The following is a 27,427-nucleotide window of genomic DNA, read 5'->3' as shown; positions in this document are numbered from 1 at the left end:
TACCGAGACCCGCCGGTTTCACCTCTACGATATCGCCGAGATCCACCCTTTCCTCTCCACCCAGACGGCTACCTTACTGCTACAGGCTCTAGTTATATCCCGGCTAGACTACTGTGTCAGCCTTCTCTCTGACCTCCCTTCCTCCTCTCTCGCCCCGCTCCGGTCTATTCTTCACTCCGCTGCCCGGCTCATCTTCCTACAGAAACGATCTGGGCATGTCACTCCCCTTCTTAAACAACTCCAGTGATTGCCTATCGACCTCCGCTCCAAACAAAAACTCCTCACTCTAGGCTTCGAGGCTCTCCATCCCCTTGCCCCTTCCTACCTCTCCTCCCTTCTCTCTTTCTACCGCCCACCCCGCACGCTCCGCTCCTCTGCCGCCCACCTCCTCGCCGTCCCTCGGTCTCGCCTATCCCGCCGTCGATCCCTGGGTCACGTCCTCCCGCGGTACTGGAACGCCCTCCCTCCTCACCTCCGCCAAACTGATTCTCTTTCCCTCTTCAAAACCCTACTTAAAACTCACCTCCTCCAAGAGGCGTTCCCAGACTGAGCTCCTCTTCCCCCTCTACTCCCTCTGCCATCCCCCCTTTACCTCTCCGCAGCTTAACCCTCTTTTTCCCCTTTTTCCTCTGCTCCTCCACCTCTCCCTTCCCATCCCCACAGCACTGTACTCGTCCGCTCAACTGTATATATTTTCGTTACCCTATTTATTTTGTTAATGAATTGTACATCGCCTTGATTCTATTTAGTTGCCATTGTTTTTACGAGATGTTCTTCCCCTTGACTCTATTTATTGCCATCGTTCTCGTCTGTCCGTCTCCCCCGATTAGACCGTAAGCCCGTCAAACGGCAGGGACTGTCTCTATCTGTTGCCGACTTGTTCATCCCAAGCTCTTAGTACAGTGCTCTGCACATAGTAAGCGCTCAATAAATACTATTGAATGAATGAATGAAAGGATGGGAATGACAGATGGTCAGTTCAACTTGATCGATCGGTGATATTTATTGAGTGCTTACTGTACAGAGCACTGTACTAAACCCTTGAGAAAGTAAAATGCAGCAGAGTTGGTAGACACATTTCCTGCCCACAGTGAGCTTAGGGGTAGATAGACATTAATATAAATAAATAAAAGTCGGATATAGATATGTGCTTTGGGGCTGAGGAGGGGTGAGTAAAGGGGGCAAATCCAAGTGCAAGGGAGAGACAGGAGGGAGTAGGAGAAGAGGAAATGAGGGCTTAGTCGGGGAAGGCCTCTAAATCGGGTATACAGGACTTCATCTATATCCTTCCACCCTCTGCGAAGACCCTCCAGGGTATTGTGGTCTTGGAAGATAGTAGGAGGGATTGGGGTTAGACCCAAGGGAAACCTGGATGATGCTGTAAAAATCCCCGAGGGTGGGGATGAGGGCTGGTAGGCCAGATGTTACGATTGTCTGGCCAGCTCCAGATGTTTTTACCCAGAACTCTCTTCTTCCCTATATCCCTGTCTTCCCCCCTCACTTTCTCTGTCTCTTCTCATCTGTGTCTTTCACTCGGTTTCTAGTTCTCTCCCTCTACTCGCTCTAACCCTGTCTCCCGTTCTGTCTCATGGTCTCTCTCTCTCCATTCGTGTCTCTATCCCTGTCTCTTTTTCTCTTGCTCTCTCTTTCCCTATCCCTGTCTCCTTTTTTCTGTCTCCGATTCTTGCCACCTATGTCTCTCTCCCTGTTTCCCTCTCTCCCTGTCTTTATTCTCCCCCATCGGTGTCTCTCTCTCTCTCTCATTCTGTTTCTGTCTCTCCCTCTCTCTCTCTCTCTCACTGTCTTTATTCTCCCCCATCTGTGTCTCTCTCCCTGTCTCTCTCCCATTCTGTCTCTCCTCTTCCTGTCTCTCTCTCATTTGTCTCTCTGTCTCTAGTCTGTCCATCTGTGTCTCTACCCCATCTCTGTCTCTCTCCTCTCTCTCTATGCCTGTCTCCCTCTGTCTCCCTGTCTCTCTTCCATTTGGGTCTCTCTCCCTACCTCTGCCTCTCTCGTTTTGTCTCTTCTCTATGTCTATCCCCCGCTCTCTCACTGTTTCTATCTCTCTCCCGCCTGTGTCCCGCTCCCTATCTCTGTCTCTTTCACTCTGTCTCTCCCTCTATTCCTGTCTCCTTCTCTCTCATTGTCTATCTTTCCCCCATCTGGATCTCTCTCCCTGTCTCTGTCTCTCTGGATTGGTCCCTATCTCTATCTCTCTCTGTTCTTGTCTTTGTCTCTCCCTTTCTCCCAACTGTCTGTCTCCCCTTTTCCCCTTCTGTCCTTGCCCCGTCTTGCCTTTTCTCTCCGTCTTTCCCCTCTCACCCTCTATCCCGTCTCTGGTTTTCCTCTGTGTGTCTCTCCCTCTCCCCATGTCTTTCATTTGCTCCCCATCTTTCCTATTCTCTCTGTCTGCCTGTCCTCTCCCTCTCTCTGTCTTTCCCGTCTTCCCTGCCTTTGTCTCCCCCTCTTGCCCCTTTTCTTGCCCCTTGTCTCCCACTTACCTTCTTTCCCTGCCTCTGTCTTTCCGTTTGTCTCTGCCTTCCCTTCTCCCTCTTCTGTCTCTCCCTCTCTCCATATTTCTTTCCCTTTCTCTCCATTTCTGTCTTTCCTGCCTTTCCCTCTCCCTCTGTCTCTCTCCTCTCTATTTCTGTCTCTTTTTCTTACTCCGTCTCTGTCTTTCCTCTCCCTCCATCTCTACCTGTCTCCCTCTATCTCTATCTCTCCACTCCCGCTATTTCTCTCTCTCCCCAACGTCTCTGTCTCTTTCTCTCTCCGTCCCTACCTCCGCCTCTCCTTCCCAATCCTGGTACTCCTCTCCAGACGCTCCGGCTGTTGTCACTGGGGAAGGAGCTTTCCCACTCCCCCTTTCCCGTCCCTGATCCTAACTAGGATTCAGGACGGAGCCCCCGACTCCTCGTCCCTTGACTCCTCGTCGCCTAAATCCGAGCTCTGGATTCTGGCTATACCACTTCCCCCCAACCCCCCTCCCACACCCCTCATTATCATCGCTTCCATCATACCGCTCTCACCCATCTTCGGATGAAATCGGTTCCCTTTGTTACCCGGCGGGGGGTTCCGAGCAACGCCCCCCCTTCCCCGGGCCCCCCTCCCCCACCCGCAGCCCCCACCCCCAACTCCCCGGGTCCGCCCCGCCATCCTCAAAACTGCCCCTCGATGAGCGGAACCGGGGCCGGCTCCATCCCCGGCTCCGTTCGCGATTTCTCCCGGGCGGGCGATGCTGTGTCCATTTGCATGAGAAAGAAAAGGGTTCCATCTCCCTCCTCTCTTCCCGGTCCTCCTCCCGCTGCATCCCGGCTGCATCCCGGCCTCCGCGCCCGCCGAAGGATGCTCGAGCCCCAGACTGGTCCTCTCCCCGATCAGGGATGCGCCTGCGGAAGCAGGAGCCGGAGACCTATTGTCTCTTGAGATTCACCTGGGCCCAAGGCGGCGGGGGAGAAGGGGAGGAGGAAGAGTGGCTCGGGAATTGGGGGGGGTGGGGGTCTGGTGGATCACCCACTCCAGATTTTCCAGCTGTCCCGGTCCCCCCACCCCCTCTCCGGGAGCGGGGAAGGGGAGGGGGGATGCCGACACCGAGGCGATGATGCAGAAGGTACGTGCCTTTTCAGTTCTGGTGCCGAGGCAGCGCGTGCGGTGCGGTCTCTGTGGCGCAATGGACCAGCGCGCTGGACTTCTAATCCAGAGGTTCCGGGTTCGAGTCCCGGCAGAGATGGTGGCCCAGCCCGCGCGAGAGGGGGGGTTGCCCTCCCCTTTTATTTTTAGCAGGGGGGGAGGGGGCTGGGAATTATTATTTATCTCTCCCCGGAGGGTTGGGGGAAGGAGGGAGGAATAGAACGAGCGAGGGAGACCCTGGTTTCTGGAGAAAGGCGCCCCCCCATTCATCATTCATTCAATCGTATTTATTGAGCGCTTACTGTGTGCAGAGCTTCCAGACGCGCCCCCCCCCCACCCCCATTCCTTTCGGGGACTGCTGTCTCTCTCACCGGCCGCGTCTGCTCCCAGCTGGGCCCGGCAAGGGCAGGGGCCTGGAAGCGGGGAGGGGGCTTCAATCTGTGCCTCATTTTGGCTCATCCCCTCCAAGGCTTTGTGAGAAGCGTCGGCTTCGTTTGAACTTCTTGGAACGGAAACAGGCTGGATCAGACACTGGTTTCTTCCCGACTAGGTCTTTGGGTGGGGACCAGCGGTCAGCAAGGCTGATGCACCTTGTCCGGGACCTCCGGGTGTGGAGGGGTGTATGTGGAACTCCAGAGGAGAGAAGATTGGGGACACCCCCCCCCCGGCAAGTGGCAGGGAGACATCTCCACCCCCGTCCCTCACACTAAGTCAATCAAACGTATTTATTGAGCACTTACTGGGTGCAGAGCACTGTACTAAGCGCTAGGGAGAGTACACTTACAATAGAGTTGGTTGGACATATTCCCTATCCAGAGTGAAGACTTCCTTTTGTTTGAAGTTGGGATATCGGCCATTGATCACAGGATTCTATCTGTATCCGTCATTTATTCACGTCTGACTCCCCGTCTAGGCTGTAAACTCGTTGTGGGTAGGGAATGTATGTACCGACTCTGTTATATGGTATTCTGCCAAGCACTTAGTACAGCACTCTGCACACAGTAAGTACTCAATAAATAAGATCGATTGATCCACCCGCGCCTCTGACCCCATCCTTTCGCACTTTATCAAAGCACTTGCCCCCTCCCTTGGTCCCTCCCTGACTGCCATCTTCAACTGTTCATTCTCCAGTGGCTTTTCCCCTACTGCATTCAAACACAGCCCATCTCCCCTATCTTAAAAAAAAAAAAAAACCCACCCTGACTCCACGCCCCCCTCCAGTTATGGTCCCAACTCCTTCCTACCTTTCCTCTTCAAACTCCTTGAATGAATTGTCTATACCCGCTGTCTCAAGTTCCTTTCCTCCAATTCTCTCCTTGATCCCCTGCCATCTGGCTTCTATCCCCTTAACTCCACAGAAACCACCCTCTCAAAGGTCACCAGTGATCTCCTTCTCACCGAATCCAACTGTCTCTGCTCTATCCTAATCCTCGACCTCTCAGCTGCCTTGGACACTGTCGATACCCCCTTCTCCTGGAAATGTTATCCAACCTCGGCTTCACTGACACTGTCCTCTCCTGGTCTCCTCCTATCTCTCTGGACACTCATTCTCACTCTCTTTCCCAAACCTCCTCTGATTCCCACCTCTTTGCTGTGGGAGTCCCTCAAGGCTCAGTTCTGAATCCCCTTCTATTCTCCAACTCCACCAACTCCTTTGGAGAACTCAGTGACTCCCATGGCTTTAATTAGCATCTCTATGTGGATGATTCCCAAGTCTACATCTCCAGCCCCGACCTCTCTCTTTCTCTGCAGCCTCGCATTTCCTCCTTCCCTCAACACATCTCTACTTGGATTTCCCACTGACATCTCACACTTAAACATGTCCAGAACAGAACTCCTTATCTTCCCACCCAAACCCTGTCCTCCCTCTGACTTTCCCTTCACTGTAGACGGCACCACTTTCTTCTCTGTCTCACAAGCCCATAACCTCGGTGTTATCTGCGACTCATCTCTCTCATTCAACCTGCATATTTAATCTTTCATCAGATTCTGTTGGCTCAACCTGCATAACATCGCTAAAATGTTAGGGTTAGATAATCATCTTTCCTCTCCAACCAAATTGCTACCACAGTATCCTATCCTGCCTTGACTACTGCATTAGCTTCCTTGCTGAACTTTCTGCCTCTTGTCTCTCCCCATTCCAGTACATACTTCGCCTGGCTGCCAGGATCATTTTTCTACAAAACCCTCTGTCCAAGTTTCCCTGCTCCTCAAGAACCTCCAGTGGTTCCCCTTCCACCTCCACATCAAACATAAACTCCCTATTTTCAGTTTTTCCTTATTATCAGCTTTAAAGTACTCGATCACCTTACCTCCTCGATTTCCTACAACACTTCACTCCTCTAATGCCAACCTACTCACTGTACCTCTCTCTCGTCTATCTCTCCACCAACCTCTTGCCCACATCTTCCCTGGAATGCCCTCCCTCTTCATATCCAACAGACGACCGCTCTCTCCACCTTCAAGCCTTATTGAAGGCACATCTCTTTCAAGAGGCCTTCCCTGACTCATTTCCTCTTCTCTGACTCCCTTCTGTGTCACCCTTGCCCTTGGATTGCACCCTGTATTCACCCTTCCCTCAGCCCCACAGCACTCATGTCCATATCCATAATTTATTTAAGCATATTAATGTCTGTTTCTCCCTTAGACTGTAAGCTCATTGTGAGCAGCAAACATGTCTACCAATTCTTTTATATTGCACTCTCCCAAGTGGCTAGCACAGTGCTCTTCGCACAATAAGCACTCGGTAAATAAAATTGATTGATTGCATCCTGGTTGGTGGACTGACTGAATTCCAGGACCTCAGTGTTGATTATCTTGCCTTTCTCCCTCCTTTCCTCAATCAATCAATGGTATTTACTGAATGCTTTTTGGGTGCCATCCACCCATCAGTAGCATTGGTTGAGCATCTTCTGGATGCAGAGGCCTGAACTAAGCTCTAGGAAAGGTACCATAGAGTTGGTGGATGTGATTCCTTCGTTTGAAGAAATGTGCACACAGTAGACCACTGCCCTGAGTACTTGGAAAGGTAAACTAGAACTAGTAGACAAGACCCATGCCCTCAGAGACTTGGGTTCCAATTCAGGACCTGTCCCTTGCCTGCTGTGTGACCTAGGGCAAGTCCCTTAACTTCTCTGGGCCCCATTTTCCTCATTGGTAGAAATGGGGGTAAAATGCCCCTTCTCCCTTTCTCTTAGATTGTGAGATCACTATCTAGTGACTGCCTCTCTGCTTAGAACAGTGCTTTTCACCAAGGAAGAACTTAATAAATATAGTTATTATTATTAGCACCAAGGAAGTGCTTAACAATCAATCAATTGTATCAATTGAGCGTTTTCTGTGTGCAGAGCACTGTACTAAGCACTTGGGAGAGTTCGCTATAACAGTTGGTAGACTCGTTCCCTGCCCACAATGAGATTACAATCTAGAGGGGAGGCTGTCATTGATATAAAGATATAACTGATGGATATGGACGTAAGCGCTGTGGGGCTGAGGGAGGAATGACTAAGAGGAGCAAATCCAAATGCAAGGATGACGCAGATGGGGTGGGAGGAAAGGAAATGAGGCCTTATTTGGGGGAGACCTCTTGGAGGAGCTGTACCTTCAGTAAGGCTTTGAAGGTGGAAAGAGTCATTGTCAAATACACATATCACTATCACTGTGATGTCCTGCTCTGACCTCTTCCCTAGGAGTCTGACCCCTTCTCATACCCTGCCAGAGTCTGGCGGGCAACTGAGCAAGAAAATTGTCCAGTCCTCCTTGGGTGGGGCGTGCTGAGAGAGCCCTCCCCCCCAAAGATAAGAGAGAAGGGAATAGGAAACAGACAAGCTGGAAGGAGAGATAATTTACGTGATAGCAGGCCAGAGGGTCGGGGCCCAAGGGGGTCGTGGGTTTGGAGCAGCCGCCGGCCACTTTGTAGGGTTCCTCTGGAGGGATTGGAGCTCGCAGGCCGGGGGATTCCTACTATGGAGGCTGGTTTGGTCCTTAGCTCGGTGTAGGTCTCCCCCTGCTGGTCAGGGTTCGCAACTGCTCTCAGCTGGGCTGGCTCCATAATAATAATAATAATGTTGGTATTTGTTAAGCGCTTACTATGTGCAGAGCACTGTTCTAAGCGCTGGGGGTAGATACAGGGTCATCAGGTTGTCCCACGTGAGGCTCACATTAATCCCCATTTTACAGATGAGGGAACTGAGGCACAGAGAAGTTAAGTGACGTCCACAGTCACACAGCTGACAAGTGGCAGAGCTGGGATTCGAACTCATGACCTCTGACAAGTAACCCCCCCCTTTCCCCCCACAATCGGGTGGGACCGAGTTCATTCATTCAATCATTAATGCAATCATACTTAGCATTTATTGTGTGCAGAGCACTGTAATAAGCGCTTGGGAGTGTACAATATAACAGTTGGTAGACACCTTCCCTGCCCACAACGTGTTTACAGTCTAAAGAAATTATGGACTCCAATACCTGCTCTCCATCCTACTTAGAGAAGCAGCGTGGCTCAGTGGAAAGAACATGGCTTTGGGAGTAAGAGGATGTGAATTCTAATCCCGGCTCTACCTCTTGTCTGCTTTGTGACCCTGGGCAAGCCATTTAACCTCTCTGTGCCTCTATAAAATCGGGATTAAGACTGTGAGCCCCACGTGGGACAATCTGATTACCTTGTATCTACCGTAGCGCTTAGAACAGTGCTTGGCACAGGGTAAGTGCTTCACAAATACCATAATAATAATAATTATTATTACCTAGAATGCGAACCTGATGTGGGACCTGAGTATCTTTTATCTATCCCAGAGGTTAGTACAGTTTTTTGCCACATAATAAGCATTTAACTATTATTATTATTAATAACTCCCAGAACTCCCGATTCATACTTATTGAACACCTACTCGTGTGCAGATTAAGGCAATGCAGTTTGTGGGCAGAAGATAGCGCTGCAGGATCGATTTTCAGCGAGTTGCGCCCTTTCCCGCCTCCCTCCCTCTCTTCCCCTCTCCTTTTCTCCAAACTTGAGATCCAGGCTCCTCCAAACTCGATTCTTCAGCAACTCAGAGGAGGCAGAAACTCACGAAGCTGAAACCCTCTCGGCTTGCCGGTCAGGTTCAGTCTTTTGGAAAAACGCTTTTCATAAGAAAAAGTAAAGGGTAAGGAGTTTGCTGAATCTGAGAGCCCCAGCCAGCCAAGATGGGGGAAATTTTTATCTGATTATCATCATCGTCATCTCCACCACCATCATTATTAGTAATAATAATGGAACCTAATAATAATAATAGTGGTATTTGTTAAGCACTTAACTATAACGATTATAATTGTAGTATTTGTTAAGTGCTTACTATAATGATTATAATTGTGGTACTTGTTAAGCGTTTACTATGATTATAATTGTGGTATTTGTTAAGCGCTTTCTAAAACGATTATAGTTGTGGTATTTGTTAAGCGCTTTCTATAACGAGTATAATTGCGGTATTTATTAAGCGCTTTCTATAATTATTATAATTGCGGTATTTGTTAAGCGCTTGTTACAACGATTGTAATTATGGTATTTGTTAAGCGCTTACTATAATGATTATAATTATGGTATTTGCTAAACGCTTACTAAAATGATTATAATTGTGGTATTTGCTAAGCGTGACTCTAATTATTATAATTGTGGTATTTAAGTGCTTAGTATAACAGTAATTGTGGTACTTGTTAATCGCCTAATAGAACGACTGTAATTGCGGTACTAGCTAAGCACGTTCTATGTGCCAGGCAATTGTGCTAAGTGCTGGGGAAGAAACACAATAATCAGACTTAATATAGCTCCTGTCCCACATGTGGCTCACAGTCTAAGGGAGAGGGAGAACAGGAAACTGGGGCCCAGAGAGGGGGAATAAAGTTATTTGAGTTTGGGGGGAGGGGGGAGAGAGAGAGAAAGAGAATATGTGTTCATGAGTTTTGGCAAGGGAAACCAACGCTAGTGTGTTGTGTTTGTGTGGGAGTTGATGCTGGGGGTGTTTGTATGTACACGAATGTGTGATTGTGTGTGCATTGAGTTTCTGGGGTATATCTGTGTTTATTTGTGTGTCTCCCAGTGGGATGGCTTGAGGTACCTACCTAAATATGAGTATGGATCCAGGCTTTCCTTGCCAGTATTTATCTATGTTAATGTCTGTCTCCCCCTCTTAACTTTAAGCTCATGGTGGGCAGGGATTGTCTTTGCCAACTCTGTTGTATGGCTCTCCCAAGTGCTTAGTACAGTGCTGTACACATAGTAAGAACTCAATAAATACCATTGATGATAATGAAACACAGTTTTGCCAACCACAGGGATGAGGCACCCCAGCTCATGTCTGGACACCCTTTTTGATCTCTCATGGATGGTTTTGAGAATCCGTGTTTCCCAGGCCGTGCTCTGGCACTTCGAAGTGAGGTCACTCTTCCTAGCTCCGGGAGTCCACTTGTTCTTCATGCCTAGTGGATAGAGACCAGGCCTGGGCGTCAGAAGGTTAAGTGTTCTAATCCCGGCTCCACCACTTGTCTGCTGTGTGATCTTGCTGAAGTCATTTCACTTCTCGTTGCTTCAGTTACCTCATCTGGAAAATAGGGATTGAGTCTATGAGCCCCTTGTGGGACCGGAACTGTGTCCAACCCGATTTGCTTGTTCCCACCCCCAGGGCTTAGTATAATGTCTGTCACATAGTAAGTGGTTAACAAATACCATAATTATCATTATTATTATTATTACTGCATCAGTGGTGCCTTAGCAACACCCAGGGGGTTGCCTGCTAATCGTGCCCAATTCTCATTATCCATTTCTTGTGGTAGTGGTTACTTACAGTGACGGTTACCACCCGTAATGCATGAACAGCAGCCATTCAGTTGCTAATGGCCCGTGGAAAAAGTGATGGAAAGTCGGGGATCTAGCTAGAGTCAGTGCAACCTAAACAGAATTAGATACTTTTTTTTGGGGGCGGGAGACGACGGACTTTTTATGATTTTTCTACAAACCTTCTCAAATTTCACCGGGTGTAGTAGAACCTGGTGGAACCCCTTTTCACATAAAAACCTTTGGTCTTGCAAACAGCAAGGACTTTAAAGAATCAAACACCTGTGCCTGTGTCGGTGTATAAACGTACATCTTGTGGGGCTATGAAAAGGAGTGTCCTGAGGGCTGTTGGTGTGCAGGCAGATGTGTCGGTGTGATTCTAAGAGTGTGTTGTGAGTCAGTACGTCTAGGCGATGAGGTACGTGATTGCATATGTGTAACTGTGTCTGAGTGTTTGTGTGGAAAAAAGGAAGAGGTTGAATGTATGAGCATATTGTGTTTGTGGGTTTGGGGTGTCTCTGTGTTTGGGTGGCCTGTGTGCATATGTGCAATTGTGTGTCTTTGTGTGGATGTGCTCAGTTATGGAGTGTGTGTCGGGGTATGTCTGTATTTGTATAAATGCGATTGGTGTGGGTGTGCAGTGCTTGTCTCTGTTATTTGTACGGATGCGATTGTGTGTAGTTTGTGTGTAGGGTTGCATGTCTTTGTATTTGGGTGTGACTGGGTGAGGTGTGTGTGTTTGGGGGGCATATTTGTGTGGATTAGAGTAGATTTGGAGTGTGTGAATGCCTGTGAAGGTGTGGTTTGAATGTATCCCCTTGATTCTATTTGTTGCTATTGTTCTTGTCTGTCTGTCTCCCCCGATTAGACTGTAAGCCCATCAAAGGGCAGGGACTGTCTCTATCTGTTACCGATTTGTACATTCCAAGTGCTTAGTACAGTGCTCTGCACGTAGTAAGTGCTCAGTAAATACTATTGAATGAATGAATACCCATGCATTGAAGGGGTGTGTTTGTGTGTGTGTGTGTGTGTATGAGTTCGCTGGTTGTGTGTGTGGGCAATCAATCATTGATATTTATTGAACACTTACTGTGTGCAGAGTGCTGTACTAAGCGCTTGGGAGAATAGAATATAACAGAATTGGTAGACAAGTTCCCTGCCCACAGTGAACTTACAGACTAGTGGGGGATCTTTCAGTGACCAGATGTCTGTTAGCACAGTACAGTACAGAGAAGCAGGGAGGACTAGTGGATAGAGCCTGGGGCTGGGAGTCAGAAGGACCTGGATTCCAAACCCAACTCTGTCCCATGGCTGCTGTGTGACCTTGGGCAAATCACTTAACTTCTCTGTGCCTCAGTCACCTCATCTGTAAAATGAGCATTAAGACTATAAGTCCCATGTGGGACATGGACTGTGTCCAACCTGATTAGCTTGTATTTACCCCATCGTTTAGTACAGTGCTTGGCACATAGCTAGTCCAAATATATGTTTTGAGTGCTTGCTGTGTACAGAGCACTGTACTGAGTGCTTGGAAGACAATAAAAAAGACACATTCCCTGCCCACAATAAGCTTGCAGTTTATAGTAAGCGCTTAACAAAGGCCATAAAATAAAATCCTTTTCCTTTCTCTTACCCTTCCAGGGCTCTAGAGGTGGTGCTGACTCACTCATGATTTTCAGCCTTCCTCTCCCCCTTCCTCCTATCTTCCCTCCCTTCCTCAAGTGCCCTTTGCTTAGCCTCCTGCATAGTTCCAATTAGTGGTAATTGGGGAAGGAAGACCCCAGGAGACCCCCCTTCCTCCCCGCTACACTCCTTCTCCTGCTGCCTCCATCTTTTCCTTTCCCTGTCCCTGGAGAGGTCGTTAGCGCTGACCCACAGAGAGGGCTGCCGGGGCTTCCTTCCGAGGGAGCCGGGGGGGGCGGTCAGACTCCCCAGGGATCCCCCCATGAATGAACGAGTTTTTTGGGTTTTAATTAGCCAACTGGTCCTTGGATCTGAGCCTGGCTTTCTGACTCTGTCCACATTGTGGCTGGACAGTCGGCTTCTTCCCGGGAAGAGAGGAAAGTTGGCAAAATCAACCACAGTTATTGAGGAGTGAGGCCCAGAGAATAGAACATAGGCCTGGGAGTCAGAAGGACCTGGGGGTCAGAAGTACCTGTTTTCTAGTCCTGCCTCCTCCACTTGTCTACTGTGTGTTCTTGGATAAATCACTTCTGTGTTCCTCAGTTACCTCATCTGCAGAATTGGGGATTAGAGTCTGGGTCTTCTGCCTCTCACAGTCAATCATATTTAATAAGTGTTTATTGTGTGCGGAACACTGTATTAAGCTCTTGTGGGAGTACAATATAACAGTGTAACAGAATTGGTAGACATTTTCCCTCTCCACAACAAGTTTATAGTCTAGAACGGGAAACAGACATTAATACAATAAATGTTGGATTTCAATCACTGATATTTATTGAACACTTACTATGTGCAGAGCATTGTACTAAACACTTGAGAGAGTACAATACAACTGAATTAGCAGAAACATTCCCTTCCCATAGTGAGATTACAGTCTAGAGGGAGAGATGGACTGTGTCTATGTATATTTATTAATATAAATAAATGATGGATATGGACATAATATTGTTATATTGTATTATTATTATGGTACTTGTTAAGGGCTTACTCTCTGCAAAGCACTGTTCACCTAGAACCCTCCCTCAGCACCAAAGCTAATCAAATGGAACCCCACATTGGACAAAAACTGTGTCCAATCCAATTATCTCTTATGTACCCCAGGACTTAATATACTGCCTGACACACAGTAAGCACTATACTGAGCACTTGGAGAGTAAAAAGGAAGCAGCGAGGCTTAGTGGATAGAGCATGGCCTGGGAGTCAAAAGGACCTGGGTTCTACTCCTGGCTCCACCACATGTCTGCTGTCTGACTTTGGGTAAATCACTTCACTTCTCTGAGCATCAGTTACAGCATGGCTCACTGGAAAGAGCACGGGCTTTGGAGTCAGAGGTCATGGGTTCAAACCCTGGCTCTGCCACTTGCCAGCTGTGTGACTTTGAGCAAGTCACTTAACTTCTCGGTGCCTCAGTTCCCTCATCTGTAAAATGGGGATTATGACTGTGAGCCCCACGTGGGACAACCTGATTCCCCTGTGTCTACCCCAGCGCTTAGAACAGTGCTCGGCACATAGTAAGCGCTTAACAAATACCAACATTATTATTATTATTATTATTAAATGGGGATTAAGAGTGTGAGCCCCTTGTGGAACAGGGACTGCATCCAACCTGATTAACATATATCTGCCCCAGTGCTTAGTACAGTACCTGGCACATAGTAAGCACTTAATAAATACCACAATTATTAGAATACAGTATAGTAGGTAAACACGATCCCTGTCCTCAAGGGTTTTGCATTGTAGTGTTGGAGATAGACCCCTTCCCCACAGCACTTACACCCCTAGCCTTTCGCCCTGCCATTTCTCCTATCCATAATTCATTTAATGTTGATTTCCCCCACTAACCTGTAAACTCCTTGTGGAGAGAGACCAAGTCTACCAACTCTGTTGTATTGTCCTTTCCCAAGTGCTTATTATGGGGCTCTGACAACCATGGTCAGTGAAGTGTACTGGATGCTGCTTCCCCCCATGCCCTCCAGCTTTGCCACAATCTCAGGAGACACGACTTTACCCTAGCTCTTAGAGACTCCTTGACTTGGGGATTCAGCATGATCAAAGGGCTCCTGGGGACAGGGGAGCTGGTGACTGGTGACACCAGAGGTCATTGACCCCTGAAGGACACTGTAAGGCAGTTACCACGGATGTTTCCTCCCCCAGGCTCTTTCTGGCCCCATCTTCTTAGTCACCATCCCAGTCTAGTGTTACTCTGCCGTGATGGAGATGATGGATTTATTAGAATCCTCTCTTCCCAGCTGCCTCATCTTCCTTCTCCTCCTTCAGCTGTCTCCCCAAACCTCAGGTAGTGTTGCCTTTTGTCTCTTCCAAGCTCCATGGGGAATTGTAAGGGGTAAAAAAACAAAATTCCCATGGACACCCTGTCTGAACAGGAAGCAGAACCCAGTGGGATGTGACAATGTCAATCCCCTTTCTCGGGATGTCCCCTGAGACACTGTGTGTGTGTGGGGGGGGGGGTGGCAGAAAGTGCTCCTCTCTCTATTCTCTTGGACGTGAGTCTCCCCCTCCAACTGAGGCCCCAGTGCCAGCTCCTCTCTGATTGGTTTCCTTTGGTACAGCTAAGATTTCTGTGATAGGATCTGAGGACCCCATCCGGCCCAGGTGGAGAATGAGACTGAGTTTGCTGTGACTAGTCCCACTGAGCCCATCCTAGATCTGGCTGGGGGAGAAGCTGAGTTATCCTGCCACCTGGACCCTAAGATAAGCACTGAACCCATGGATGTGAGGTGGATCAGAGCCAGGTTCGTTCCGGCCATGGATGCGTTTCACAATGGGATGGAGCAGTCTGGAGAATAGATGGAGGAGGATCAAGGGCGGACGATGTTGGTGAGAGATGACATTGTGGAAGGGAGTGTGGCTGTGAGTTTTCACGATATCAGAGTGTCTGACGATGGGGATTATAGGTGCCTTATTCAACATGGAGGATCCCTCATTTACGCCACTCTACAGCTATAGGTGGCAGGTGAGTTGCTGCTTTTGCCCTGTGACTGCCCAATGGGAGATGTTTCTCTCCCAGACTCAGGCAGCAGAGCACGTGGCCCCATACTTACCCACAGTCCTCTTTGACTCCAAGACATTGCAGAATGTCTACTCCTTCCTCAGGTCCTGTCCTGCTGTCCCTCTGCCCCCTGCTAGGCTATGAGCAGCACTGCTTCTTATGGCATTTGTTTAGGCAGGAATGACAAGGGCTGGAGGACCCAAACTGGAACAAAAAGGGTTCAGGGCTGGGTCTAATAAAGGCTGGGGTAGATACAAGGTAATCATGTGGGACACAGCCCCTATCCCACATGGGGCTCATGGTCTTAATCCCCATTTTACAGATGAGGGAAGTGAGGCATAGTAAAGTGACTTGCCCAAGGTCAAATGGCAGATATGTGGCACAGCTGGGATCAGAAACCAGGTCCTTTTGACTCCTGGGCCTGCGCTCAATCCACTAGGCCACACTGCTTCTCTTCCAATATGCAGCACAGTGTCCTGCTCAAAATAAGCACTTAATAAATGACATTACATCTACTGCTATGGTAATATTAATAATAATAATTGCATTTGTTAAGCACTTACTATGTGTCAAGCGCTGTTCTAAACGCTGGAGTAAGTGCAAGTTAATCAGATCAGACACACTCCTTGTCCCACAGTGGGGTTCACAGTCTAAGAAAGAGGAAACTGAGGCACAGAGCAGTTAAATGACTTGCCCAAGGTCATACAGTGGACAAGTAGTAGAGCAGGGATTAGAGGAAACAGAGTGACCTGGTGGAGAGAGCATGGGCCTGGAAGTCAGAAAGTCCTGGGTTCTAATCCCAAATTGGCCTCTTGTCTGCTGCGGGACCTTGGGCAGGTCACTTAACTTCTCTGGGCCTCAATTACCTCATCCTAAAATGGGGATTAAGACTGGGAGCCCCATGTGGTACAGGGACTGTATCCAACCTGATTAGCTTGTTTCTACCCAGTGCTTAATTCTGTGCCTGGCACATAGTAAGCACTTAAAAAATACCATTAAAAAACAAAAATTAGAACCCAGATCCTCTGACTCCCAGGCCCGCACTCTTTCCACTTGGCTTTGCTTCCAACAGCTACTACCACTACTGCTAATATTACTGATAAAACTACTCCTTCGATTGCTATTGCTAAAACAGCTATTACTGCTATTTCTGCTACTATTTGTACTGTGACTGCTACTGTTATTATGTTGTTACTTATAAAACTGGTACGACTACTACTGCTGCAGAGAAGCAGCGTGGCTCAGTGGAAAGAGCCCGGGCTCGCAAGTCAGAGGTCGTGAGTTCTAATCCCGGCCCCGCCGCTCATCAACTGTGTGACTTGGAACAAGTCACTTCACTTCTCTGTGCCTCAGTTACCTCACCTGCAAAATGGGGATTATGACTGTGAGCCCCATAGGGGTCACCCTGATTACCTTGTATCTACCCCAACACTTAGAACAGTGCTTGGCACATAGTAAGCACTTAACAAATTCCTCTATTATTATTATTACTGCTATTACTACTAGTAAAACTGCCAATATTGCTAGTACTCTTACTATTACTCATTTTTGCCTTTCAAACCCACTCTAAACAGACAAGATGGTACAAATATCTTGGTTGAGAGGGACCCTTCCCTAATCCTAAACTTGCCCTGCCCAGGCAAAGACAGTTGTCCTCAGATCTCACATCCCACCCTGCTCCCTCCTCCCTGAACTGCCTGGCCAATCCCCAGTCTAAATACCGATGATGTTACCAGAGGCCCTAGAGTTTAACCCCAGACTCAGCCTGGCTCCTCCCCCTCAGTCCAGTCAGTCCAGACTCCTCTGCCTCCTTTCCCCCACCTCTCATTCCTCCTCTCTCTCCCTCTGGGGATCCCCACTTTTCCTTTTTTCTTTTCCTCAGGTTCACATCGAACTTCACCTCCTCATGCCAAGGTGATGTCTCCTTGAGGGAAGATCGGGGTGAGGTGAGGCAAATTGTTTGGGGCAGAGGGAGATGGTTTGGCAGCTGAGCCTGAGGTGGTGGTGGCCGGGCCCGGGGGCAGGGGACCCGTGGGTGAGTCTGGGGTCTCCAGGAGTGTATATTAAGGTTTGGTCTGGCTTCTCTCCCTGTGGTCCTGGCTTTGTCCTCTGCCCTCACTCCCTCCACCTCCCCAACCTGAGCTTTTCTGTAAGCTTGTTAGGGGCAGGGAACGTATCTGCTAATTCTGTTGTATTGCAGTCTCCCAGGAGCTTAGTACAGTGCTCTGCATATAATAAGTGCTCAAGAAATACCACTGATTGATTGACTGGGGAAACCACAGGCTCCAGAAGGCAGAAGCAAGAGGACTTGGGCAGATGTCAAGCAGACAGGGGGCCTGGCTATTCCATGGCACCATGGGGTAGGGTCGGGGGCTTTCTGGGGCATTGGCTGACTTAGATTCCCTTTCCATTCCTCTCACTTTTTAATGGCATTTATTAAGTGCTCACTATATGCCAGGCGCTCTGCCAAGTTGGGCTAATCAGGTTCATCCATTCATTCAATTGCATTTATTGAGCACTCATTGTGTGCAGAGCACTGTACTAAGTTCAGGGGAGAGTAGAATACAACAATAAGCAGACATATTCCCTGACCACAATGAGCTTACAGACTAGAGGTTGGACCCTCTCCATGTCTGCGAACTTCTAAGCTGAGGGACAGAGGAGGTCGGTTTGGTGGAGACAGGAGTGAGGAGAGGTCAAGCAGGGAAGTGTGGATGAGGGGTTACCATCCTTCAGTTTCTCCTCCCATTTAAGCTGCTTGAATCCTGTGGTCATCTCAGGGCAGTGGCCCAACCCAAATCCTAGGGCACAGGGACAGGAAGAAGGCCTCTAACCTCCTGCCCCTCTCCCTGGTATCTCTGGGGAGAAACCCACTCCCGTACCCTCCCACCCAGCCATGCCCCTGCTGGCCCCAGAGATAACTGCCCGTTGGGCGGCCTTGGGGCGGCCTTGGCACACTCACGGTGGCCGTTTGCCATCTGGAAGGGAAACGGGCCAAGGAGGAGACTTCCCCATGTTCATTGCCGCAGCTGAGCCAGTCGTGGCTCAGGAATTATGTTGGGCCCAGGGGGCAGGAGAAGGGAGGATCCAGAAGCATCACGGGAGAAGATTTTTGATATGAGAAGCTTGGGTCGATGTGGGGCAGAACCAAGGATCAGTCAATCAATCAATTGCATTTATTGAGCATTTACTGGGTGTAGTGCACTGTACTAAGCATTTGGGAGGATACAATATAACAGACACATTCCCGGCCCACAGGGAGCTTACAGTCTAGAGGGGGATCAGAATTTAATATAAATAAGTAAATTATAGATATGTACATAAGTCCTGTGAGGCTGACGGTAGTGGTGAATTAAAGGTGAAAATCCAAGTGCAAAGATGACAGAGAAGGGAATGGGAGAAGAAGAAATGAGGGCTTGGTTGTAGTAAGTTGTAGTCACTAGTTGTAGTAACAATACTCATAGTTCTGGTAGTAGTATATGTAACAGCAGTAATGAATTAATTTAATTAATTTAATTTAATGATGGCATTTTTAAAGTGCTTACTATGTGCAAAGCACTGTTGTAAGTGTTGGAGAGGATACAAGCTGATCAGGTTGTCCCACGTAGGGCTCGCCGTCTTCATCCCCATTTTACAGATGAAGGAACTGAGTCACCGAGAAGTTAAGTGACTTGCCCAAAGTCACACAACTGACGAGTGGCTGAGCCGGGATATGAACTCATGACCTCTGACTCCCAAGTCTGTGCTCTTTCCAGTGAGCCATGCTAGAGAGCTAACTGTGTGCAGAGCACTGTACTAAGCGGTCGGGAAAGTACAGTACAACAATATAGCTGACAATTACTGGCTCACAATGAGCTCACAGTCTAGAGGGGTAGATAGCTGGTTCAGACCTCAGTGACGGAAAAAGTGATCGCAACAGAGCCAATGCAGGGCCATAGTGCCCCCACCCAGCCGATTGCTGTTGGTAGTCTTGGCAAAGGGTGAAAGAAAGAAATGACTGCATATGAAAGAAAGGAATGACTGCAGTTACCTTGAATATCTCCTCTCCCAGACACCTTCCTGCCATTCCTCCTAGATCCCAATCTCTGTCCCCTTCTCCCTAGATGTCTCTGGCCCCATCAGTGATGGAGATGGGGAGTTTCCTAGCATCCCCTCTTTCCTGCTGTCTCATCTCCCTCTTCCAGCTATCCTTACAGAACTCAGGTAAGACCTTTTCTTTCCCCACAGGGCACCTCAGAAGAAGATTTTTTCTCTACACATCTCCCTTCAAAGAGCAATGATGAGAAAAATGTCCATTCCCTATTTCAGGATGTCCTGGCCCTTGAGAGGGACAACAAGGGGTGGCTTTGTCCTTCTTGTGTTGGGGAGATTTCACCTTCCCACCGGGACCCCCTCTTTAACTGTATCCTTTAGTTACAGCTCAAATGAAAGTGATTGGACCTGGTGAACCCATTGTGGTCCATTTGGGGGATGATGTTGAATTACCCTGTCACCTGGAACCCAAGATGAATGCTCAGAACATGGAGGTGAGGTGGTTACGATCCCAGCTTTTCCCGGCTGTGCACGTGTATCGGGATGGGCAGGACCAGGCCGGAGAGCAGATGGGGGAGTATCGAGGGAGAACGGAGCTGTTGAAAGACGCCATCAATGATGGGAGTTTAACTGTGAAAATACGCGATGTCAGAGTCTCCGATGATGGAGGGTATCGCTGCTTATTCCGTGATGATGAAAAGCGTGATGAAGCCACCCTGCAGCTGCAGGTGACAGGTGAATGGCTAGTTTGACCTTATGCCCTTCTTGGTTGTGATCAATTGGGGACATTTCTCTCCCAGTCTCAGGCAGCATCTTCATCTGTCCAGTCTCTACCCCAAATCCCCTTCAGTTCCAAGTCAATTCCTCCTGCCCAGGGTCCCAGCCAGTCCCCCGCTTGAAGCCCTCCTGGACAGTCAATCAATGGTATTTAGTAAGTGCTTACTAAATGCAGAACACTGTACTAATTGCTTGGGAGAGTAGAATGACAAGCAGTGTTTCCTGGGAAATCTTTTTACTGAGTGACTTGCAGCTCGTGACTGTATCAGGGGTTACTTTATCTGGTTGCTCAAAATCTTAGCATTTAAACGAAGTCCAGGGCCATCACACGGTTTGTGCATCCAAAAAAAAAGGATTTGTTAAGCACTTACTACGTACCAAACACTGTACTAAGCACTGGGGTAGATATAAAATATTCAGATTGGACACAGTCTCTGTCCCACATGTGGCTTAAAAGTTTAAATAGAGGGAAGGATTGAATCCCCATTTTACAGATGAGGTAAGTGAGGTTCAGAGAAGTTGTCAATTGCCCAAGCTCATACAGCAGACAAGTGATGGAGCCAGGGTTAGAATCCAGATCTTCTGACTCCCAGATTCATGCTCTTTCCACCAGGCCATGCTGCTTCCCCCAAACAAAACTTCATTAACTCAGGCCCAAATAACCCACTGTCATCAGAGGCACAGATCATCCTCTGAATGGAAAGCATTGTAAAACAGTTGCATGGGGAACTTCAGAAGAGATATGAGATGTGATCCCTACCACTGATGGTCACTGAGGAAGGAAGAGGCTGGAGGCAGAGAGATCTGTCAGGAGGCTGCTTCAGCTGGGAGAATCTTCCAGGTGCTATTTGTGAAGGTCAAGAGAAAAGGGAGGACGGGAATGTTATTGAGGAAGAATGTGTGGAATTTAGAGATCAAGGGAGGGAGGAATTGTGAAGGAGTTCTCAATTGAGGCTGCTAAGTTGTCCGCTGGTGAGTCAGGGAGGATGGAGACTTTGATGAGAACAGTGAAAAAAAAGGAGAAAGCTTTGGGAGGATTTTAGTTCAGTTTTGGCCAAGTTAAAATTAAAGCACAGATGGAGATGACTGGAGGAAAAGGTTGTTGGGCCCTAATTCCCTCTTAATAAATGTCCACTACATTGCCACATACCCCAATCCCCCAACCCGCACCACTTCTTTTGATGGAATCTTTGCCTAATCAGGACTGACTTCTGCTTCCATATTTCCCCTTTTCAATTTGGATTCCCAAGTCTTTAAACTCTTCCTGCCCCACCATTCCAGCAGGGTGAAGCAATGTGGCCTTGTGGATAGAGCCCGGGCCTGGAAGTCAGAAGGACCTGCTTCTAATCCCAGCTCCGCTACTTGTCTGCTGAGTTTCCTTGGGAAAGTAACTTCACTTCTCTGTGCCTCAGTGACTTCATCTATAAAATGGGGATTAAGCTATGAGCTCCATGTGGGACAGAGACTGCGTCCAGTCTGATTAACTTCTTTCTACCCTAGTGCTTAGAACAGTATCTGGCACATAGTAAGTGCTTAACAAATACCATAACCGCCTCCCCCCACCAACCCAGCCTGAATACTGTATAAAAAAAACCCAACAGTCACAGATTGCTGTCCAGCTAAAGTCATGGACTTTCCCTTGGATTCTATCCCAGAATAAGCAGTCAATCACTCAGTCAATCATATTATTGGCACATTCTCTGTGCAGAGCACTGTACTAAGTGGTAGGGAGAGTACAATATAACAATATAATAGATAAATTTCCTGCCAACAATGAGCTAATAAGTCTGGGACCTCTTTAGGGTCCTGAGTTTCCCCAACCAATGTAATAGAAATCCTTGTCGTCCCTTTACCTCGCTGTTTGGGATCCCTAGAGAAGCAGCCTGGCCAAGCGGGTAGATTATGGGCCTGGGAATCAGAGGAATCTGGGTTTTAATCCTGACTCTGCAACTTGTCTGCCGGGTGACCTTGGGCTAGTCACATAACTTCTTTGTGCCTCAGTTACCTCATCTGTAAAATGGGTATTGAGACTGGGAGCCCTATGTGGGGCAGGGACTGTGTCCAACCTGATTATCTTAGTTTGGTACCTAGCACATAGTAAGCACTTAACAAATGCCACAACTGTTATATTACTATTCTTCTTCTTCTTATTATTACATCCATGGAGCCCCCAACAGGGCAGGGGCTGGAGTGCCTATCCAGGTCTCTTCCCCTCCAGCTGTGGGCTCCGACCCCCACATCCGCCTGGAGGGACACGAGGTCAGAGGGATCCGGCTGGGGTGCATGTCAACTGGATGGTACCCGGAACCCCAGGTGAGGTGGACAGATGCCAGCGGAGAGACGGTCCCGTCCTTGTCTGAGTCCCTACACCGAGCGGCAGATGGCCTGTTCAGCGTGTCGACATCTGTGTTCGTCCGAGATGACACCGTGGGGACCGTGTCCTGTTCTGTCCAGAACCCCCTCCTTCGCCAGGTGAAGGGGGCAGAGCTTTCCATTGCAGGTCAGTGTCCCCCCGAAGCCCAAATTCAGGCATGGGGATTAATGGCTAGGGATGCCCAGGGTAGCTGAGCAGAAGCAGCGATTTTCTGGTTCAGTGTGAATTCTGAGTTAGAAGAATCTGGTCAAGTCCACAGGGTGTTGAATTATAGATGGAAGAGAGGGAAATTGAGTCCAGCAGAGCCCTGACCATTTGTCCCCTTCCACAGCTCCATGCATTGGGGCATCATCTTCATCATCATCATCATCATCAATGGAATTAGTTAAGTACTTACTTTGTGCAGAGCACTGTACTAAGCACTTGAGAGAGTATGATAAACCAGAGTTCAGTCTGCAGGGTCCTGTACTCGTGGTTTGTAGAGAGAAGGAACTATCCCCTTCCTCTGCCCCACTTTTTCCCCAGGCTCCATCTACCCTTCCTAAGGATGGAGTCACCCCTAGGCCCAGTCTGGCCAATGTAAAGATTCCCTTCTCATCCTTTCCTTAGTGACATTTCAGATTCGTCATTTCCTCTGAAGAAAGTGGGACTGAGTGGGTTGGGGGAGAGGGATAGAAACACAGAAACAGAGAAGGTGTGGTTCGGTGTATAGAGCCCGGCTCTGGGAGTCAGAAAGATCTTGATTCTAATCCTGGCTCTGCCACTCATCTGCTGTGGGACCTTGGGCAAGTCACTTCACTTCTCTGGGCCTCAGTTGTCTCATCTGTAAAATGGGGATTAAGGCGGTGAGCCACCCGTGTGGGGCAGGGTCTATGTCCAACCTGATTATTTTGTATCCTCCCCAGCCCTTAGTACAGTGCCTGGCACATATGCACTTAATAAATACCACAATTATCATTATTATTATTGGAAACTCACATTTCTCATTTCACACAGTCTGGGTGTGTCCATTTTTCTCATTAAAGAGGTGTGTTGGTTACCATGTTTCAGTTCCCTCCCACCAGCAAGTCTCTACCTGGGTGGTGGTGCTGAGTGTGATTGTGATCATCCTGGTATTGCTCATCGTTGGTGCCAGTTATCTCATCTGGATGCTTCACAGAGAGAAAGAGCACGAACGGACAGAAAAAGAGAAAGAACGCATGTTGAATGGTAAAGGGAGGGAGAGGGCCATCCAATCTCAGTCCCTGCTGGGTTCCAGGGTGCTTGTGGAGGAGGGTGGTGAATCAAACTCAAAACTCGAAGTCCCAGCTACCTCATTCTGCACCAAGCTCAACCTCTCATCTGCCTCACTGCTCTACCCGAAAGTCGCAAAACATCACTTCCCCTGGAGGAGGGAGCTCTGGATTCAGGGAGGCACTCACTGATTACCAACCCAGGGAGACTTGCTGGCGCTTCCTAGGACAATGGCTGCCATTTTGATTTTGGAGCACTCCCTTACAAGAGGGGATACTTAAAGCTAGGGCTGGCCACCTTGTTCAATTCCAGACCTGGATATCTCCCCGTTCTGTCATAATAACTGGTTTCTTTCTGTTCTCTTTTCAGAGTCGTTCCTTGCCAAGCTCAGTAAGTTCCATTTTCCCCAGTCTCCATGTGGGAGTGTGGACAGTCCATCTGGGGATTGGTGGGGATGGATGCTGACTTAGGCTGGAAGCCCTAGGGGCTTAAAGCTGAAGGGGGGGCAGAAATATGGGTCAGTATAACTGGACTCCCTTGATTTCATGCAGGAGGTTCATCCAGTTTGAGTCTCAAGCCTTAGGTGCTGACTGGTGTGGAGCTGCTCTGTGCTGGGCAGGACTCAGTGGGGTTGGGTCTCCATCACTGGGGGGCTGAGGGAATACAGACACCCCTAACTAAGGTCTTGCAGGTTTGGGTGGGGACCTGGGTAGGTGGAGAGAACTGGGGAGGTGGATGACTTCAAGAACTGGGCTGGGGAGGATAGAAAGGCAGAGCCTGAGGATAGAGGTGAGGTCACAGGGAGAGGAGAGCCAACCCAGCCCCAAGTGCCGGGACAGACCTTATCTCTGTGTTTTTTCCTTTCCAGCTTGGAGAGAGGCCCGATCATATATGGGTAAGTGGTCCTGATGTCTGCCCCAGGGGTCTGACCCCGATGGGCTTCAACCCCTTTTCTGACTCCATCTGTGAAGTCAGTGGAAGAAAGAGACCCAGTGCATGCTGGGCTCACTCATGTTCCCTCTCATTTTACATCTTTCCGCAATCCAAACAAGGATTTTCCCAGCATGCTTTACTCAGTCTATGGGAGAGGCTTGGGAGAGGTGGTTGGGGCTGCAGCCTAGGCTGATTCTATGAAGGAGGGGAAAGACGTGTGGACTCCTCTTTTCTGGTCTTGGAGATCCTTCAGGCTGCAGCCCCTCCCCTGGAAACAAGGGAACAGGCTCTAGGGGTCCCACAGTCACTGACTCCGGTGACTCTGAGCCCTCAGTGTTAACACCTGGACTCTCTCTGCAGTGGACATCACTCTGGATCCAGACACGGCTCATCCCCAACTCATCGTGTCCGAGGATCGGAAAAGTGTGGCACGGGGAGATACTCGGCAGGATCTGCCTGACAACCTTGAGAGATATGATCGTATTTCCTGTGTGCTGGCTCGTGAAGGCTTCACTTCTGGGAGACATTACTGGGAGGTGGAAGTGGGAGTGAACACTGGTTGGGGTCTGGGTGTTACTGTGGAAAATTTGAGTAGAAAGGGGATAATTACACCAAGAGCTGTGCAAAAATTTTGGGTTGTGGGTTTTTGTGGGGAAGAATACTGGGCCCTCACCTATCCCAAGACTTCTCTATTCCTATCTCAGCCCCTTCATTGTGTGGGGGTTTATCTGGACTACGAAGCTGGATATGTCTCGTTCTACAGTGGGACTGATGGATCCCACATCTACACTTTCTCCCACATCGCCTTCTCTGGGACCCTCCGGCCTCTCTTCCATCTTTGGACCGAAGATCCAAGTCCCCTGACCATCTGCTCTGTGCCCAGAGAGGCTGAGGGAAACTGGCCTCCCACTGGCCCCTCTTAGAAGACCCCAGTGACACCACCCAGGGCAGGAGCAGCCTCAGCCTCTGGGGATTGGGATCCCCTACCTGGGACCAATGTCCCACTGCTCCCCGCCAAGTCCAGCCCCGGGGTCCCTCTTGCCCTCTTAAGGAGCTGCCCAGACCCTGCACTCTTCCCCCTGCAGGTCTCCATCCCCTCCCAGAGCTGCAGCTACCTGTGTCCCCACCTCCTCTGCTGCCCACTCAGGGCAGGCCCAGTCTGGGAGTCTCTGCTACTGCTGCTGTTGCTGCCAGAGAAGGGTCCCCACCATGGTGGGAGGAGAGAGGAGTGGGGACACTGGAAAGCTCTTGCTGATCTCCACTGCAGGGGAGGCTAAGGGGACCCGCAGTATGGCTGAAAACCAGGAGCTCAGGAACGTAGGTCATCTGCACTTTTGGGAACAGGAATTGAGGAGCAGGAAGGATTGTACAGAGCCAAGGGAGGAAAGAATGGGAATACTCATTCATTCAATCACATTTATTGAGTGCTTACTGTGTGCACAGTACTGTACTAAGTGCTTGGAAGAATACAATACAACAATAAACAGACACATTCTCTTCCCACAACTAGCTTACAGTCTAGAGGGGGACTTAGAGTCTAGAGGGGGATAAGCCTAGGTCAAAATGTCACCGATAAAAGGACCACTGTCAACATCCCATTTCCATCCTGAGCTTCCCTGTCCTCCCCCCTGACTTTCCCATCAGTGGAGATGGTACCACCTTTCTTCCTGTCTCCTAGAAGTGATGTAGATGTTAATGATTGATTTAGAATTGTGTGCAGGAAAATTACCCAGGATGTGTATGTGTTAAGAAGGAACATGGAGGAGGTGAAAAGAGGAGCCACCTTGGATGAAGGAAAAACACTTTTGCATGACAGCAATGATGCAAACAGAATGCTCCCCTATCACTCAAGAATGCAGATTCGTCCCCCCATCCCCACTCTAACTTCTCTGCCCAGGATGGACAGGCACTGATTTGCACTTCAAATGGGACACGAGAGAATGATGGAAACTGTGACTGAGGCACAGCAAGCCTCGAGCAGAACAAAGAGGCTGGTGTCATCTCTAAGAGGACCCAGAAGCAGAATGTTTATATTGTCTGTTTCCCCCTCTAGACTGTGAGCTCGCTATGGGCAGGGAGCCTGTCTACCGAATCTGTTACATTGTACCCTTCCAAGTACGTAGTATAGCGCTCTGCACATAACAGATCCTCAATAAATACTATCGATCAATTGATTAATTGATTGAGTCATCTCGGGGTTCCATTGGAGGGGAAAAAGGGAAGACTCCATGTCCATCGAAGCTGTTTGAGCTGCAAGACATCCACTTGGCTGCTTTTATTCTCTTCCTTTACTGATAAACCCACGTGAGGGTGCGTACAGTTTCTGACTGCATGGGAATTTAGATTTTTTTTTTTAAATGGTGTTTGTTAAGTGCTTAGTACTTTACTAAGCACTGAGGGAGGTCCAACTTAACCAGGTTGGATGCAGTCCCTATTCTACATGGGGCTCACAGTCTTAATTCCCATTTTACAGATGAGGAAACTGAGAAACACAGAGCAGTGATGTGACTTGTCTCAGGTCACATAGCAGACAGGTGGCTGAGCTGGGACTGGAACCCAGGTCCTTCTTACTCTCAATCCCCCGCTCTACCCACTAGGTCATGCTATTTGGGGAGAGTTGAATACTCAGATACCCCCTTCTGCAAACCCAGCTAGCTTCCTTGTTGGTTACAATAACTGCCATCACTATTACGACTCCTGCTACTATTACTGATATTATTCATTTGTTTGTTCAGTCGTATTGACTGAGCGCTTACTGTGTGCAGCGCACTGTACTAAGTGCTTGGAAAGTACAATTCGGCTGCTCCTGCTACTTCTAAAACGGCTACTGCCGCTATTACTGCTACTGCTACCTTTCATTCATTCATTCAATCATATTTATTGAGCACTTACTGTGTGCAGAGCACTGTACTAAGCGCTTGGGAGAGTACGCTACAACAGTAAACAA

The 27,427-nt window shown here is 48.8% G+C and overlaps 1 protein-coding gene and 1 non-coding gene across 4 annotated transcripts; both read left to right on the top strand.

Annotated features, from left to right (window-relative positions):
- Nucleotides 1-3,656: 3,656 nt before the first annotated feature.
- On the top strand, nucleotides 3,657-3,730 carry TRNAR-UCU. Its single transcript has one exon. It is a non-coding gene; the product is annotated as a tRNA-Arg (tRNA).
- Nucleotides 3,731-8,685: 4,955 nt separating this feature from the next.
- Nucleotides 8,686-25,949, top strand: LOC100090424 (butyrophilin subfamily 1 member A1). 3 transcript variants are annotated; one of them, XM_029054760.1, is made up of 9 exons: nucleotides 8,686-8,774; nucleotides 17,014-17,077; nucleotides 19,235-19,334; nucleotides 19,545-19,898; nucleotides 22,108-22,440; nucleotides 23,365-23,523; nucleotides 23,917-23,937; nucleotides 24,416-24,442; nucleotides 24,841-25,949. In XM_029054760.1, exons 3-9 carry the CDS (start codon nucleotides 19,235-19,237, stop codon nucleotides 25,401-25,403), a joined length of 1,557 nt encoding a protein of 518 aa, XP_028910593.1. In that variant the 5' UTR covers nucleotides 8,686-8,774; nucleotides 17,014-17,077; the 3' UTR covers nucleotides 25,404-25,949. The 3 variants fall into 3 exon arrangements, with proteins under 3 accessions (XP_028910593.1, XP_028910595.1, XP_016082035.2); XM_029054762.1 differs by lacking the exon at nucleotides 8,686-8,774 and having other exon boundaries at nucleotides 16,944-17,077; nucleotides 19,551-19,898; XM_016226549.2 differs by lacking the exon at nucleotides 8,686-8,774 and having other exon boundaries at nucleotides 16,944-17,077; nucleotides 22,159-22,440.
- Nucleotides 25,950-27,427: the final 1,478 nt, after the last annotated feature.

The sequence above is a fragment of the Ornithorhynchus anatinus genome, chromosome X5 (assembly GCF_004115215.2).
Source record: "Ornithorhynchus anatinus isolate Pmale09 chromosome X5, mOrnAna1.pri.v4, whole genome shotgun sequence".
NCBI lineage: Eukaryota > Metazoa > Chordata > Mammalia > Monotremata > Ornithorhynchidae > Ornithorhynchus > Ornithorhynchus anatinus.
This window is presented reverse-complemented; position numbering and strand designations above follow the sequence as displayed.

Coding starts and splice junctions, on each gene's coding strand:
- LOC100090424 (XM_029054760.1), top strand. CDS start 19,235: ATGTCTCTGGCCCCATCAGTGATGGAGATGGGGAGTTTCCTAGCATCC. Junction 19,335..19,544: donor GCTATCCTTACAGAACTCAG/GTAAGACCTTTT, acceptor TGTATCCTTTAG/TTACAGCTCAAATGAAAGTG. Junction 24,443..24,840: donor AGAGGCCCGATCATATATGG/GTAAGTGGTCCT, acceptor CTCTCTCTGCAG/TGGACATCACTCTGGATCCA.